Raw genomic sequence first — 18,588 nt, forward strand, 5'->3', positions numbered from 1 at the left:
GAAAAATCCATAGAGGCTGTTTGGTTTCTCTCTTTGTAGGGTGTATAAGAGTGGGAAGTGGACTGCTGGTCTGTGAAACAAATCCCTTATACAACCTTCAAAGAAAATCCATTTTGAGTTTAGTTTTTCTGTGATTGATTCCTTGCTGATTGATCGTGATTACAATTTATGTCTATTCTAGTGGTCTGCCTCTGAAAATCTAGGGTAAGAAAAAAGAGACGTGTAAGATTTTCTTTCTTAATGTGAGACAATGTTTCCCGATAAGCAAGTGAATTTGAAAAGTGAAGATGGTGCTTAAAAGTTGTTTTATTGACCATGGGTTTTTGTAACTTTGATCCAAGTACAAGACATCTTTAAAATCATGTCTAATTTATGGATAATGATATGTTGTATTTACACTATATGCTGCCGTATTGATGTTAGATGCCTGAGCCTGAGAAACCTTAAGGTTGAGAAATCTTTCCCCAGTTTCCTACATAAAAATCCCTTATTGCCTTTTTATGCTTCTGCGATGGCGACAGCCGCGGTCGAGGCATTATGCTTAAAGGTTGTCTGTACGTACATCTTTTCATTCGTTCCATCCTTGTGAATGCAATATCTTAAGAAAGCCTTGAGGGATTTTTCTTCAAATTTGACACAAACGCTACTTTGAGTCAAGGATGAACTGGTTAGATTTTGGGGGTCAAAGGTCAAGGTCACTGTGACCTTGCATCCATCCATCTCTTGGGTCCCCACCTTGAAACAATGCTGATTGTATACATTTCCTGTGCTGCTGGAAGGAAGATTTGTGTGAAGCATGTTTTTGGAGACATGGATATAAACTTGACTGGTTTGTGGAGACAAAAAACTCCAAATCTACAATCAAGCAAGGATTCAATGTTGTTTCATTTTCCAATTCTGAATAATTAATAGGCAGATTAACTACAAGTTATCTTTGAAAAGCCTTACAAATCATGCATAAATTGTCTGGACAACTACTGATTGCCATCAAACTTGGAGGTAACACTGATGTCTATATTTGTAATATCAAAAATGTTAATTTTCATTCATTTCATTTGACATGGAGACCCCGTGACAAACAGAAGGGTTCGCATTACAGGCTCAGTGTAATATATGGTTTGTACATAGTATTCGGAATATATTGTAGATGTTGTCTATCTTCACATAGTGACTTAGATTGTGATCTGTGTTTTTTTTCTTCTTTGTAAGTTCTGATTGTGTGTGAAATTGAATGCCTCAAGTGTGTCGGCCTTGATGATTTTCAAGAGTAAATATCAAGTAGCTATAATGAAAGCGCAGATGAGGCTTTTATTGTGTTTCAGCGTATTAGCTTCCTGGTGGCTCTGCCGTGATTTGTCTCCAAATTCCCTCTAAAAGAACGACACACTTGAGGTCTTGACAACTGAAACCTTAAGCACTGTATTAAAAGCTTGACTGCATTCCTCATCATCTCTCTCTCCCTCTCTCTTTCTAACTTTCTCTCCTTCCCCTCTCCCTCATGTTAAACCCACTCCTCTCTCCTAACTCTTCATCTCCCCCTCTTTTTCCTGCCTATTTTGCTTGTGTATCCCCTCTCCCTCTCCTTCAGATGCTGTGGGCGGAGGCTCAGGCCTGGGCACCGGAGCCATCGTAGGCATCCTTATTGTCGTCTTTTTCCTGCTGCTGGTGGGAGTGGACGTCACCTGCTACTTCCTCAACAAGTGTGGACTCCTCATGTGCATTGCTGTGAACTTCTGTGGGAAGGCCGGCCCGGGTGCTAAGGGCAAAGACATTGAGGAGGGCAAGGCAGCATTCACGTAAGTAAACATCATCTTGTGACATATTATTTTCCATTTATTGTTTAAAGCTGCGCAAATCAGTTTTAATGATGCAAAACATAATAGTGACATACCACAGAGCATTATCATAGAGTCTGAGTTCCCCTCACCTCTATGGAGCTTTTTAGCGTCCTTCAGCTTATTGTTTTGGCAGTCGTTTTCAAAAAAGGACTAAAACACCCACTGCATGCTATCCGCTGAGCGCCAAACAGCAGACGAACAAGGTTAACTATTTGGTGGAGACCAAAGCAGAGCTAAAATGAGAGTAAATGTTGAACTTAAATTCATCAGGTGGACAGAAAGATGTTTCAAAATGAAATCAGTTGCTCTGTTTTATATTGATAATTTAATTGTACTTTCATGTAGAAATAAAAATGTCACAATAAGACTTTTTTTTTAAGAGCAGCAACATTACAACTACTTTTGAATGGCTGATTCTTGGATACAGGATATAAATGTCTATCATGCAGGTTAACCATAGCGCTGCTGTTGGGCTCAAACCCCCTATCTCCAAAACTGCTATTTTTTAGGAATTAGAAAAAGCTGTTTTTAAAATACATTTCATTGGTTAAGAAATGGTAAAACCCACTGATAGACAGGGGGGAACAAATACAATCAATTTATGAAAAAACATAAAAATAGTGCAATGTGAAGATGCGAGGTTTGCCCCTGACAACAATGATATGCAGAAGGTTAATATGTGTTGCTGGAGGCTTAAACCTACATTTACAGTATTTGTTCTCTTTTGACAAAGGTTCCTTTTGTGTGGCAGTTTCATGGTTCCAGTCTTTTTGCTTTGTTCAGCTTAACATGTACCAGTTTGTACTGATCTTGTTTTATGACTGTGAGTTTGTTGCCAACAAGCAAATTTCAACTAGACTATATTCAGCTTTTCCCAGATTATGTAAATCATTTAATTGTAGTTACATAGTGCAGGGATGGGGGATAAATTCTAGCTGCAAAAGTGTTAAAATTCACAGATTTAAATTATGTTGACATAGTTATTTCTCTCTGTGGAACTGCAGGAAAGATTCCAGGGCAAATTTTCCTATGCGGTTTTTTAAGTATGTCTTATCGGATCTATCATATCTTATCTTACTTTTGAAAACAGCACGCCAGCAAGCATTAATACTAAAATATTCAGAACCATGTTTAACAGATTACCCTTGTAAACATCTAATCGTGTCACAATTCATTTATTGCATGTTTGTCTTTATTTGATCAACAGTTCTGTTCAGTATCATAAACAGTCTGACTGTACCAGCTGTGAACTTCACAAAAACAAATAATATATTCCAACTAAACAGCTCACATGAAACAGATTTATTAAGGGTGAATCATGACATGTACAGAACTGATATTTGGCACCTCAGATCCAAACATGTCATTCACAGCAAGCAAACGCTTTAAAGCTCGGCACAATCAGAGAGCAGTGTGATGATAACAGATAAGCCCCCAAGGGAAACCTACAATCAGAGGCTGCAGGTGGCAGCAGGTGGAGGATGATCAAATATTGGAATGAGAAAATAAGAGAATGTGTTTGACAGTTTAAAGGACTGTGCTGAGGTTTTTGAATGTTTAAGCCACAAATTTTGAGTAACATTCACAGGCAATAACAGCCCGGAAAAAAAAGAAAAAAAAAACTCGGACAAGGACAGCAGTCCACTTAAATGACCTAATCAAGCTATGACCGTAGCTCAACTAAGCATGTAAACATACTGACTATGTATGTGGGACACGAGTTGCCTTTCTGGTCGAGTAGGCCATGCTAGTCTTGAATCTGCCAGTGTTTAACTTACTATTAGAGCTGGGCAATACATTGATATTATATTGATGTCATAATATGAAACCAGATATACTGTTAGATTTTGGATATTGTCGTTTAAGTGTTGTCCTTTCTTTTATTTTAAAGGCAGCATTACAGTAAAGTGATGTAGTTTTGTGAACTTACCAGACTACTCTGGCTGTTCTGTTATTTACCTTTACCCACTTAGTCGTTATATCCACATTACTGATAATTATCTATTAAAAATCTCATTATTTTTTAAAAACACGCTGCAATATTGTTGTTTATGTGGCCCAACCGTATGTATTAACTACAACTGAAGTTAGTTCAATAACTTGCTAACTGTCTGTCGTCTTCTGACAACAGAAAAGATGAGTCCAAGGAGCCTATTGTTGAAGTGAGAACAGAGGAAGAAAACACCCCAAACCAAGGAGGGGGTCCAAATGAGCCTAACGAGACCACGCCTTTGACAGAACCTGAGTGAGTACGAAAAAAGGAACAATTCCTTCGTCTAGGGGGGTCCCAGCCAGTCTGCATTGTATTTTGAAAGGGAGGTAAATGAGGAAAATAATTTTGGTCTGGCCCAAACTATGTTTAATCACAGATACAATTCTAATAATAGGTCAGCTACACACCATAGGGTACTACTGACACAATGTATTTCTGTTGATTTAATGCCCCTTTTGCACACTTTCGAGGTGGAAATGGGTGCACATCACAAAAAACTGCTTATACTGTACAGTGAAAGACCATTAGTCACAGATTTATTCCAGCTCAACATTCAACAAGCTTCGGGTCTGCAAGTGCACCTCTGTATGCTTGACCACTAAACCATAACAGCAGCATGTGAGCTGCAAAGCTGAAGATAATTTTACACGACTGTGTGACTAAATACAGAAACAAACACCAACTCTAAGTAGTGTCAAAGCTAGTCTTTAACCAATCCAGACAACCAACAAACCCTGCCTTTTCCTTTATTGTAAAAAGAAAAAGTATTAGCATCCCATTCCTGGAACTCCTACTTTCTTTTTAAGGTTTATTGTTGTGATAGTTTTTGTGATAGTTTTTGTTCACCCCTCCACAAATATTTTGTTGCTAACATTTTGACTATGTAGATTTTCTTTTTCACTGCAGCACAGTAGCACTCACTCTACCTTGTTTATACCCTTACCTGCACTCCCCCTCTTCCCCTTTTTTTTCTCTTTGTCCTTTTTCTTTCTTTCTTTCACTTTTCTGGTGGCTCTGTGTGTGTCCACAACCTGCTCCTCCCTCTCCTCCCTTGTTTATCCAGCCCCTCCCCACCAAACAGGCCTGCTGCTGCAGACACCACCTCAACGGTGGTAAACTTGCTCCCCTCCACTGCCACTAACTCAGTTGCTGAGAGCTTTAGCACGGCACAGAGCAGTCCTGCTAGTGAGAGCACCACGCTAACCACCAGCGCCTCCAGCCCAACCAAAGCAGCCCCAAAAAAGAGCCCTGCTGCCCAGTCCAGTTCGCTAAATGCTAACACCCAATCTGATGTTGGGCCCCTGGTCGACCTCAGCGACACCCCTAAAGTTCCCCCCTCCAACCCAGCACTCCCTGTCTCAGAGCCAGTCAGCCCGCCCTCTGCTAATGCCGATGGGCCACAGAGCCAGCGTGACCCAGTCAAAGCCCCTGACAGCACCCAGAGTAAGGACTTACAAGTAGACGGCCCGACCAAGGAGGCGCCCAATGCCCTGTGCACAGACTCGTCCACACCAGCCCAAAATGAGTATGAACACTTCCATACCCCCATTCCTCACTTTGTCACTTCTGCTCTGGTAGCATCCCAATAGCCCACAAGGGTGCCATATTTTAAGGAAAATTCCACCCTAAAATGCAGATACAGTGGTTTTGGTGACAGATGGCTAAGATCCCAGATTCTGGTTTGTCAAAGTTAAAAAGTTAAGTAAGTTTATATTATTATCTTGCTTCATCATTTTCTAAAGAATATAAAACTTTTTGATTGCTTTCATGACATTACTTGGTTATAAGCAAGTTTGATTATGAGGAAGTCAAAAAGTTTTGGAAATGGTTAAGGATGGAATGTGCAGCCGAATGACAGAAACAGCAGAATTCAGTGGCCTCGGATTCATTTCACACAAAAACTGAAAAGCTTACCACACATAAACAGGCAGCTGAAAGCCTCAAACAATGTTTGACGTTAAAAAAAACTTTAAAAAGCAAAATGGGTCAGTCTCTTAGACTTTCATCAATGGTTCTAAGTACTGCTGCCTTTCAGTAGATTTCACCAATCTTGCCTGATCACCTGCTAAAAATATGTTTGGCTGTGGGCTCAGCAGTATTCAGTCATATGTATTGTAAGAGAAGATCCAGAGGCAGAGATACCATTGTCACCACCAAAAACAGCCTCATTATTCCTGAGTGAAATGCAGCCAGAAATTGTGTTACAGCTTATAGAAGTTTGATTCTAGACATACTGCAATTTTCAAAAGCTGTTAAGCAATATTGGGTACACCAAACAAATCTATTTGCATATCAGGTTGATGATTAATCTTGGGACATTTAAGGGTGCTATTTTCCTTTTAAGAATGTCAGTTGTAGGCCATGCAGAAAGATGGCGCAGGAAATCAATACATTGGGATACTACCAGTGCATGCCTGTCTCCATTCAACAACCACCTCCACCCTCCACCTGTTTGTTTGCTCACTTAATGGACTGTTCAACCCTTCTTCTGCCATGCAGCTTCTTTATAATTCACCCAAATGATCTCTGTGATTATTCAGTTGACTGGAATATGCATTTTTAACACTCCTTGTTCAAATTTCAGGCTTTCCAACAATTCTTACAAAGTCCTGCACCAGATGTTCTAACAAGCATAAATATATAAAATAATTGTAATATGGACAGGAATGCAAAGGATAAACCTAGTTCTTATTTTGGTAGTTGTGTCCATCATTCCTAGCAGTACAACTGTTCTCATCAAGTTAATTGCTAAGATCATGGAACACGGTGACATTGCTAAAAAAAAAATAAAAATAAAAAAGTTACCCAAAGATAAGTAGATTGGGAAACATCAATGTTTTTTTTACTATTGCCTCATCCGATAGTCATGTAATGTCTTTTAACTGACATGCAATAATGGAGAAATTTCAGAAGAAACAAAACACAGACTCAAAAAAATTACAAGAATTTAAGCACCTACTTGGCTTCCAAAAAGTGGTTCAGATAATCTGGTTAAACTGTTGGCTCGTGATTTTTTCCCCATCAGACTTTCTTTCGAGTAACGCTGCGGTGTTCCTAAATTACTGGAATGAGTACAGTGTTGTGCTAACCAATAGAAATGATAGTAAAAACTCTGAAAATAAGCAGTAAGTTCTTAAGTCACATACCCACAGCACTGTACGCTTGTAGCTTAGTTTGACGGCTAACATTAAACAGGCATGAGTCTATTATCTGCCATGTTACAGTAAGTGAAAGCCACAGAGTGTAACCCACAGCTGACTGTAGTTAATATGTTAACAACCATATGGCTACAAAAGATTCAGCTAATAAAGCTTTCGTTTGTCTTAGCTGGAGTCTTGGAGGACAAGTGAGCTTAAACTTCTGCTGCACACCCAAAATGAGTAATTGTTGTTCACTCTGTGAAAGAGCTGAAAGATGTCTTTTTGCGGCAAACTCTACAGAAGAATACCATCCCTCTCTGTCATGCAGCAGTGAATTAGCTTGTACAAGTAAATTAAATACTTGTCAGAAAATGACCTCCAAGCAGCACCGCCATTGTTCTGTGTCCTCCTCATTTTGAGGGCCAATTAAAATGCCAATCTCAGGATCTCTCTAAGACACCTGTTTTCTGTTTTAATTCCTGTAGAAAGAAGAACTTATTTAGCGGTGCTGTGTAAGGTTATTATTTGGAGTTTTACCCTGAGGAGTTTGCAGATGTTCCTGATTCCTGACAGCCTGAGGATGACGAGATAGCTATGGCTGAGGATGAATTACAGAGGCTTACTGACAATCACTCCTCTTTCTCTCCCTCCTTCATCTCATACTTTGCTACTCAGATGGCCAGAGGAAGATGTCAGTGATGAAGTATGGGGAGTTGAGAGCTAGTTGGAAGCAGAGCTCTTGTCAGCTCAACATCACCTTGATAGAACTAAACTTGTCATTGCAGGGATTTTTCTTCATAACTCTTTGACAGGACTGAAGCACAGCTCTCCCACTGATCTATGTGGTGATCCTTCTTCTGCATCCTAACACTGAAATGCCTTGTCAGGCTTCTTGTGGGTTCTTGAGTGACGTACTCCTCCCCAGGACCCATTTTTCTCTCTTGAAAACATCTTTGCAGACCATTTCCAAAAAACTGTAGACCCTTGCATATCACAAACTTACACTGAACTCAACACTTTTGTATTTGCTCCCATTTTTCACACTTCTAAATTAAAGATCTGAGTCTTTTTCTGTGCACACAAAAGAGTTATTTGGTAGTGCTATTGGCTGGAATGGGAACATGCGGTTATACACGCCAATCCAAAGCATCCCAACTGTGCACAATAAAGTGCCCCAATGCATGACATTTTTCCGTAGGCCAACCTGGAAGCTAATGCCGCCGAGGTTCTCTCGTCAAACAGCCTATGGAATTTTTCTATTGCTTTTTGGATCATTACAGAGAATAAGTTCAGTGGTAAACAAACATTTATTATGCTCACACTTTTTGATCAGCAAGATAATCTTCACGAATGAACACAACTTTCAGGATTTTTTTTAGCCTAAATTCATTGGCAGAAGTAAAAAGCTATTGCTAAGCTAAAACAAACTACACTACAGCTGCATAGTCAGCAATACGCGTCTGTGGTTCGGCGTGATGACGTTCTGTAGTTCCATTTAGCCACTTGTTCTAAACCATCTTTTTTAAGACCTATAAAAGCTTCAAAATTTGCAAGTGGGGTAGTTACTGACATATTTTATGTTATAGAACAAAATGTGGAAATCTCTGTCAGAAAGCCCATTGACTTTGAGACAAGGGAACCTGAGGTGCGAAAATGCTCATTTATTTCCAGATTTTAGGTCTCATCACTGGGGTTATTTATTGGTGACATGTCTGGTGAATTTAATGTCCATGCAGGAACTGGGATGTTTCAGCTCTCAGGAATTGTGTACTGGTCAGTGCAACATGTGACTGTGCATTATGATGCTGCCACATGAGGTCACGGTGATGGATGAATGGCAAGACAATGGTTTCAAGATATTATCACAGTATTTTGATGCAGTCAAACTGCCATCAACAAAATGCCTCAGCATCCTCCGTGGCCTATGCCTGTCCTTACCATAACCCCACCACCACCATAATGCACTCTGCTGCAGCACTGGCATTAGCAACAAAACTTGTCCATGTGCTCTCATTAACACTCAGTATAGTCTAAACTTGGATTCATCTGTGAAGGAAGTGCGAGACACCATCAAAGATCAGCTGTTGCTCAATCAAGTCGGTTACAACATTAACTGCTGTTAGGTTAAGACTATGATGATGAACGTCAAGTGTGCAGATGAGCTTACTTGAGGTGGTTTCTGATGATTTCCACAGAAGTTATTTGGTTGTGTAAACCAATTGTTGCATCAGCTGTTTGGTGGCTGGTCTTAGAAGATCTTGCAGGGGAAGACACTGGATGAGTTGCATTTGTGAAGAAGGATAAATGTACTGCCATATTCAAGGCTTATGGTCGTGAAAGGAGCATTCACTTTACGGGTAACAGCAGTCAGCATGCCAATGGCTCAGTCACTGCATTATGTGATCAAACTGCACATGTTAGAGTGACTTTTTATTCTCACCATCCCAAAGTACACCTGTGGAGTTATCATGTTGTTTAATCAGCCTCATGATATGACACACCTGACAGATAGATTACCTTGGAAAAGGAGAAGCGCTCAAAAACAAATCAAAAACAGATCCAAACTAATTTGTGACCAAAATTTGAGAGGAGTGTTTTGTGCGCATAAAAGAAATCTTAGATATATATATATAAACTGGTGAAAAATGGGAGCAAAAACAACAGTAACGCTTTCATGTTTTTGTTCAGTGTAGATGCCTTTCATGATATTGCAACATTACTTTTAAAATACAGTTTCAAAAGCAGCATTCAATCAGTAAGTGTAGCTTTGAAGTGCTCTTGATTATGTAAGAGCATGTTTTAAGAGAACAATAGCCAGGATTGTTTTATAGGGAACGAGTGCTTAAAGTACATAATTTAGAAAGGTAATTTACCTCTGTAAAAGTGATGTAGTGCCCATTGATTTTAGAGAGCCATAGTTATAAAAAAGTGCCGCATGAAAAATTTTTATAGTTTAAAGGTCAGGCGCTGCGGCAGGTTGGGTTATAGAAGAGTAGGTGGAAAATGAAATCTCTTAAGCTCTGTATAATGTGCAGTTATCACTTGCTGACTGAACCACCTCTTTTTCATTGAACTTATTGTCTTTGTCAACAATCTCATCACTGAAGTGATTCAAACAAAACATTTTAAGGTCACATTTGTGCAACATTTAAAGCAACCTTTGATAAATCACAATTAAGTCATCCCAGGTTGGTAGATTGGAGCATGCTGCAAAGCCACTGGGTCTGCACAAAAAGTGACATCTAAATTGCAGAATGATTTCAACTCAACATGTCCAGAAGATGTCAAGAGTGGATCAATGATGGCAAAAGTATGAATATATTATAGTGGTTTTTATAGACATGTCAGTCATTAGTCTGCTTTGGTTAACCAGGTGACTGAAGTTTAGGGGGTTTGTAATGCACAACTTTTTAGATCAGTGATTCCCTGCTGGTCCAGCCACAGGGTCTAGATTTCTCCATCGTCATTAGTTCAAGGTCCACACCTAACATACATTATCACATATTGCAATCTAAAAAGTGCATATAAAAAAACTGCAAAGCCACAGACTGTTAATTGGACAAATAATACTAAGAACAGGGCAGTAAAATAGTTGCTACTGTTATAGATGATGAAGGTGTGCACGATTTGGCACTAAGTTTTAAGGGAGCTGTAACTTACTTTATTAACAGTTAACTTCAGGTGGTACATTATATATAAGAATGTTTTGGATTATGGGCACAAGATACATGCAAAATCACAGTCTCTCCTATTTATTTATTTATATTATTTTTTTATTTTTGTTTTTAGGATTACAGAAAGGTATTTTGGCTATGGTGAAATACTTTTAATTAATTTAAAAAAGGACTGGAAATTGTGAAAAAAAAAAAGAAAAGAAAGTAGGTAATTGGTACTACTGATGATACCATGGTAAGGGAAAAATGCATTGGTTCTACTGGTTAGTCAGTCCATATCAGTCAGTATACCTCTTTCAGGTCAGAGGTTTCCAATCTAATAATTATCTCTGACAGTAATTTAATAGATATTTGTGCTCCACTGAGGATTAACCCCAACGTTTATAAAGACCCCCTAAACATCTAAGTCCTAAATAGCCACATGTACAAATAAAAAATGCAAATTTGGAAAAATATCTTTCCATTCACAAGGTCTATTCATTTTCCCCAGAGGATAAATCCTATCCATTTTAGACACCGTGACCTTCCCTCTTGCAACACATTCAGGCAAAAGCTTCAGCTTTGTAAACAAGGTATCTCTTTATCTTTCTGAGGCAGATTGCCGTGAAATTTCCTTACAACATTCATGCTTACAACAGGATGTTTGTGTTTGTTTTGAAAGACCTCATGTTCTTTCTTTTAGTGCAACCTTCAGGGCAGAATTTACATTGTCATCCCCACAAATAGTAAAATTGTAGTTCTGGAGGATGTAATGCAGAATGCAGCCTCTAGGGGATGCTAGTGGAAGTTCAGACTTGTTTTTATGGACAAAAACATTAGTTCAAGTAACAGGGGTGGAAGTTTTTAAAATCATATATAGTATAAAGACATCTATCTTAAGGTTGTTCCAGTTTTGAGTCTGTAGGGTTGGATGTATTTATGGATTCAGTATATGGAGCAGGCCCTGGCCCGGACTTGTAAGGCCCACAGAGAGCATGTACTATATGTGTCAGCAGGAAAAAAAAAAAGTATATTGATTACAATTGCTATTTGAGAGCTGACACAGAGGACACAAGAAGAGATGACTGTGTGTGACATGACAGTGAAGCACCACTTTTGCAAAATGAAAACCATAGCAGCACATCACTACACATGTATTCCAACAAGGGTGCATCTGCTAACACCAGAAAATGTTCGACTTAAGTGAAGTATGGCTTTAAAGTCTCTTTCCATTGTGTTGTGGTTCAGTCCAGACAGCGTGTAATCCTCTTGTGTATTGTAGTCTGTGTTGTAGGTTATGCCTCAGTCTTTCATTCCTTCATGCATTGTGCCTACTGTACCGGCCCTGTCTCATTCCACATCAGCATTCATTGTTCCTTGAAAATAGCTGTGACATCCATGTACTCTTATTTGATGTCTGGCTAGGATAGTGAGCTTGATCCCATTATGTGTGAAATGCATTCAGTTCCAGAAGGGAAAACAAATTCCCTCAAAGCATCTTGCATGTTTTCTCCCCCTTTTTTTTCATCTTTCTTTGAAAAATGACACAATAGGCAGCTCAGAGCAGACAGTTTAGCTGTGTGAAAGACTTAGTGATTCGCTGTTAACAGAATCTCCTCTCTTTTTGTCTCTTTCTGGTTCTCTCTCGCTCCTGTGTTTGTCCCCATAGCGGTAAGACTGTGAAGGAGGATAACACTAAAGGCGACACGGAGGTGAAGAACGCCACAGCTGAGGTGAAGACAGTTCCCAACGAGGCTCCCCAGACGAACGGCAATGAAAGTAAAGCGTAATCTCCTCACCCAAGAGTAACGGGAAGAAGAGGGTGGTTGGGTTAGGGAGGGTTGGTCGGGTGTGGGTTTTGAGGGTTCAAAGGGGGGTGGGGGGGGTCACAGTCACTGAAACCTCAAAGCAATGTCACACACCACCCCATTGCATCAGAAAAAAACAACAAAAAAGCAACATAAAAGGTAAAAAAAAAAAAAAAAAAAGAATTCATGGGTCTCTTTCTACAGTGTCTTCTGACCAGGAAAATGTAAAGACCTCATGCACATGCCTTAGTTCCTTTTACGTCAGTTTCTATTTGTTTATTTGTCACAGAAAAAAAGGAAAATTCATACTTATAGTTCACTCTCAACTGTTAAATAAGGAAAAGAATCTATATTATTTTTCCTGTAGATAACCATGTTTGGACTGTAGCTTTACTTCACAGATTACTGCCCTCATGATGTACACACATGTAAGACTGGTACATTACCAATACTACTATTCTTAATGCAGTATGGTCAGCATCGTGGTAATGGATTATGGGTCTTTCTTCTTTTGTCAATATTTTGTTGTGTTTAAATAATGTGCAGACGTTACTGCCTATTTAGCTTTTTTAATGTGTTATTTCCAGGGCTAGAGATTAGAACGTTAGCATGCCTGTTTTGCAAAGTTACTGTATTTCTGTACATGTTGCTGTCATTTCGTTACTCTTTAGGTGTTTTTTTTTTTCTTAAATGTTGTCTCCATATGGTTCTGGTCTGGAAATCATTTAGCCTAAGCTATGAGACACGGAAGAAGACACCAAGGACAGATTTATCATGCTATTAAAGTCAAGGTTCAGGGCTTTCAACCTTGTCTCTCTGACAATTTGGTTTATGTATGGTAAATGGTTTCACACAATACATTATAAAAGAAACATAACTGCCAAATGAACGTTTTGTCTCTTGGCATTTATGTTTATTAAAACGGTTTATTATATTGGTACAAATTGTTTCTTTTTAAATGTATTCGCTGTTGGAAATTTGCCGTATATGAGCATCATTTTCAGGAGACAGGGTTGGGTTGGGTTTAGGATAAGGGAATGGTCATGTTGAAGATTATTGCTGTGTTCCTTTTTGGGGCCACATCCCTCAAACTCCTATTTGCAGGACTACGTCATAATAGGTCCTTGGTTCCAGTATACAGCATGACAACAGCGTTGCTCCCACCCGTGGCGCTGATCGACTAATCGTTAGTCCCCCTGTGGTGCTCATTAGGTCAATTGTTATTCAACCACGAAACCACTGTTAAATGTTGTGCTGCCAGACAAACCAGTCAACTATTTGAACTGGGTGGATTCAAAGATTTGGACCCAGGCCATTTTTGTCTGTATTTGATTGATTGAAAAAAATATTGATGTGCCCTTTAGTCATAGACATCATCAAATCCACCAGTCAATTGTTCATACTGCTTTCAGTCCTTATAACTCGCTAAGTCAGACAATGATCAGGCGACCAAATATATACTAGTTGTATTCTCATGATTGCTGGAAATATATAAACTGGACCAATGAAAAAGGATACAGGATGTATATAGTGGAAGCCAAGCCTTCAAGTTCACCTTTTCTTGATGTCGTAAAAGTAAAATAAGTTATATGGATAGACTCACGAGTAACATGGTACACTGATTGCCAGTAAGCCATTGTGTCTTGAGATGAAATGCTAGTTTGAAAGCAACTTCTTGCTGGTAATTTTTTGACTTTAGGAGTTGATGAGGACAAACCAGTAGGCGATTTGAGGGGGGACAAGGGGAGACTCCATTCCCGTTGTTGGCAAAATGTCCAAAATGCATCCCTGCCATTCCTCTCCATCCCTCAGGTCCAGAACCAGATGCTGTCTTATCTGGACCCAGACCTGTAACCAAGTTATTATAAATTTATTGACAATTATTAAATTTTGAGGAAGTTTCACGGGACAGCATTTGTAGCACTGATTTAGCAGACACAGACCGATTGCAAACATTAAATAATTTCACTTAATGCTACTCCTCCTATGAAATTTGTGCATTCCAATAAGCAGTGCACCTCGAGTGAGTGAGATATACATCCCCTGTTAAAAAATACCAAATCGCCTACTGGGACCACCCATTGTTTCGGTTTGTGTGACATGCCTTTTAGGAAGTAGAAGTGATGAATCCTCTGTCAACTTCCTTTCTGGCGCCTGCTCACCTCAAGTGCCACTCTTTATAAACCAGGTTCTTTGAGGGAGTCGGCGCCTTCATTTGGACACAGCTTATGTGTATGTTGTTTATACTGCAGACTGGTTTTCTTTAGGTCAATGTGCTCCTTTCACATATACACACCTCACCCTTTTCCAGAGCATTTCGGACCAGTTCTTCACCTGACAGGTTTCCGGCGTAATAGTGAGTCAAAAGGCCACATGTGTTTTGTCAAAACAATGTCAGTCAGCAGGTTTGAACTGAGAAGTAGACATGTTTGTTTGAAGAAAACAAGCCCTTGCAGGCTTGTTGGCCAAACTCATTGAATTCTTGACACACCAATTCTCTTCCTGCAATTGGTCTTGAATATCACATTTTGTTTTTTTCCCTCTGGGCTATCCATCTCTACCTTCTTCTCTGGTTCATAGCCATTGTTGCCTTCTCTGTGCTAACCGCTATTGTTCTCTGCGTTTGTATAACTGATTGGCCTGAGGGCTCAGCTTGCTGAGGTTTCTGCACCAAACATCTGTTTCTCTCAGCCATCGTTTTCTCTCTTTCACCACAACTGTTGTCAACATGAGTTTGTGTCATCACTGCTTCCAGCATCTTGCAGTCTTTAATTAGTTTGTGCCTGCAGTGATGTGACATTTATTGTAGGTTTAGTACAGTTTATCACTTTAATCTAAATTCACTTTACCACTATAATCTCAGCACAAGGTCTACTTACTGGAACATTTCTGGAAATTATAAAATGAACCACAATGAGCAGAGATGTTGTGTCTTTGTCTGATATGCCTTGCCAGATATTCTCTAAAAACAGAAAATGCAGATTTGTTAAGTTGAACAAATAATACAAAGCAACAGAGGATACACACATAATATAGTGCTGTGTTAGACATTTCTTTAGACAAATTTTAAAGGACTACGCTGGCTTACTTGGGTAGTTATTTGGTATCTGAGAGGACTGATTACATGATCATTATCTCTGTCTACTATAGATACTATATCTGTTCATTGTGCATGTTCAATATCCGCAGACATTAGGCAATATACTAAATGAAACATGGTGTTCTAGGCAGCTGAGACTCATAGTGTATTTAATATAATGTAAATAAATGTTCGCATTTTACTGTTGAAACAAAACCCAAACTGCATCAACTGTTAAAGAATGTTGCGGGCAGGTAACTGCATGTAGTTTTCGTCTGTGATTTGCGTCCTTGATTTGTTTGATGGGGCTTATCTGCCCTATTTCTTTTGTTTCACATATTCCTGCCCTACTGTGCTGTGATTGACTAGTACAAATCCATCCCCACTGGCGCTGTACTAACCTTAACCATGTCCGACCTTGACGCATCGATGTGACAGATACTAGCCAATCATAGCACAGTAGTATTAGCCAATTACAGCACAGAATGGCAGGACTGGAGAAAAAAATGTGTGTCTATATGAAGTCATAGACTGTAAAAAAATGGATGTAGCTACTATGACATTACTCATTGGTTTGTGGACTCCTGTTTTGAAGCCTCAAGTTTGGTAGTAGCCTTCTTGGTTTTATTTTTAGCTAGAATTAACAATATTTGGAAGAGAGGGTGAAGCTGTGGAGGAGCGAGGGGTTGATCTCACTCAGAGACTTAATAAGCCTTAATAAACTGTAAATGGGTGCTTTATATAAAAATTCACATTGGATACAATTTTCATAAAGGGGTACATTAGCTGAAGAAACAAAATTATTTTTTGTACCGGGCTGTAAATTCGTTCATTTTTGCTGCAAAGTTGTAGAGTGACTAATTTTTGGAAACATTTGAGGACCTGCAGTTTTTTGGCAACGCAGTGTTGACTTAATTTTTTAGCCCGGGAGGTTTCCACTTGTTCTAAGTCTGGATAAGTCTGGTTAGGTGCTTTTGAAGGAGCCATCCAGCTAACCAGTCTAACCATCTAAGCTTTTTAAAGGGGAATTAATTGTTTAAAACACTAAAGAATAAAAAATGCAACTCAAGCAAAAGAATAAACATCTAGTGAAGAAGACACTTCTCTTCATGGTCTTAACTCTAGTTGGGATATGCTGGCTAACTAGCAAAAACACAGCCAAAAACTTCCAATAAGTTCAGATAACCACCAGCTTGTTATGAAACCAGCCGATAACTTTTTCTTTAAGACTTTTGAGCACATGCTGTTTTAAAACATCTCACCAGCATCAGATTATCTTTTACCAGCTGAAACCAGTTACAGACAAGCTCACATCAATTAACTTACTACAAGCACAACTGTCTATTAGGTTTTAACATTTTTGTATTCTTGACTTAAAATTGATGTTTTTAATGATAAATCTCAAGATTTTGGATAATGCCAAATGGCTATGGTTATTTAACATACTACTAGTTAACATTTTAGCATGCACACTGGACAGAAGTACTGAGACAGAGGTGATTTTGTTACCAATCCTCTTCACATATTTGGTAAGATAACCAATGAGTTAAACTACCAAAAGCAGCATGGTCCTTTCAAACCAATGAAAAACCCAAGCAGGTTTCACAGTTGTAAAGATTCCTTTTGAAAAACTTTGGAGAGCAGCGTAACTCTGACAGTTGCGCTAAATGGAGATCTTGAAATGAATGTACACACTCAAGCCATTAAGCAAAGCCTTTCAGTGGTCCTGTTTTTTCAACTAAACTGAATGAAGAAATTTGGCCTCTTTTAACTAATAAGTAATGAAATTGGTGTGTGGTGTTTGAAGGTTTCTTTTCATGCATAGAAAGGATTTCAAAATGTTCTCTCTCAAGCCATAGTCCCCCTGCTGTGGATTTTGGAAGGTAAAAAAAGTGAGTCATTGTGAACCATCTTTTTTTTTTGTACAGTGTTCCTTCTACTTTAGACTGCAAGCTAGTACACTGTGAATGTGTGAATCCATTGTGTCCTTTGTCATAGAGTCGAGCAAATAGTTTGATTGTGAAAAGATGTAGCTGATAGTGTGAGACAGAATTTTCCAACACCAACATACAGAAGTCTAACAGCTGCAAACTGGAAAGACACAGTGCCTTTGAATAAGAAAGTGGTGGCATACATTTATTCCACTCCGTGTCTGTCCATTAAAAGTTCCACATCTTCATCTTCCTGCAGATTTGCTTTTTCATTTGTTATGTTTTACAGGTGTGAGTTAAGCAGTGCTTTGTTCGGATTGTGTCGTATTTTCAGAATGGCTGAGTCAATGTGTTTTTGTGTAAATGCTGGATCCTTTACACTGTCCTCGTTAAAGGATGATTCTGGTTTGTTACAGCTCGCTTATTTTAGTATTTTCTCATTATAATGTCATATATACCCACTCAGTTGCTGGGATCTGCAAAAGTGGCAACATCACTAAAACGTCAGCCTGTTCTCATTTCCAAATCGTCATATTCTAACGCCCCCTCGGCATGTTGCCAAAGGCATCCTTTGGCTGGGGTTTCGGCTAACTCTAATGTGACCCATCGGAGGTAATATTTGATGCTGTGAGTAACTGATTACTTTTACGAGCAAGAAACTTGTTGAAAGGGGTGGTGGATGGGTCAAACAAACACAGATTTTTACGCAGGAGACCACTGTTTTTGCCCTGTGTGAAACCAAAAGTCAGTATCATTTTGATATAATAATATAAAACTTATATAACGTTCTTCATATCAACATTTTGATGTAGTGTTACATAACTGACATAGGAACGTGACATACTTTTGTTTGTTTGCATACTTATTTTAATCCAAAGCATGATTTTTTTTTAAATTACTCTTGTAGTTTTGACAAAGTTAACCATGTGCTACAACATGTGTAACCCAGTAGCCAGCTGCTCGTCACAGATGCTAAAGGATGCCTTTTGCATCTATATGAGATGCAAAGGGGGCATGATAAAGAGTCAATAGTTCATGAGCTGGTAATGAGAACAGGTTGATAAATTAGCCCAATGAAAACACAAGCAGTCAGAGAATTAGATGGGTTGCAAACAAACCATCAAGTTGGCCAGACTTATTTGAAAC

At 39.0% G+C, this 18,588-nt stretch overlaps 1 protein-coding gene across 7 annotated transcripts in view; it reads left to right on the plus strand.

Moving 5' to 3' along the window:
• ncam1a (neural cell adhesion molecule 1a) overlaps positions 1-16,077 on the plus strand; it is a 301,283-nt gene extending 285,206 nt beyond the window's left edge. For 4 of the 7 annotated variants that reach the window (XM_042499386.1, XM_042499387.1, XM_042499389.1 and 1 more), the window contains 4 exons: positions 1,589-1,796; positions 3,970-4,083; positions 4,913-5,356; positions 12,294-16,077. In XM_042499386.1, the coding sequence (XP_042355320.1) occupies positions 1,589-1,796; positions 3,970-4,083; positions 4,913-5,356; positions 12,294-12,414 (887 nt within the window). In that variant the 3' untranslated portion in view covers positions 12,415-16,077. The remainder of the gene's footprint in view (positions 1-1,588; positions 1,797-3,969; positions 4,084-4,912; positions 5,357-12,293) is intronic. The other 3 variants (XM_042499391.1, XM_042499393.1, XM_042499392.1) reach the window with 1 other exon arrangement.
• Positions 16,078-18,588: the final 2,511 nt, after the last annotated feature.

The sequence above is a fragment of the Plectropomus leopardus genome, chromosome 13 (genome assembly GCF_008729295.1).
Source record: "Plectropomus leopardus isolate mb chromosome 13, YSFRI_Pleo_2.0, whole genome shotgun sequence".
Lineage (NCBI taxonomy): Eukaryota > Metazoa > Chordata > Actinopteri > Perciformes > Serranidae > Plectropomus > Plectropomus leopardus.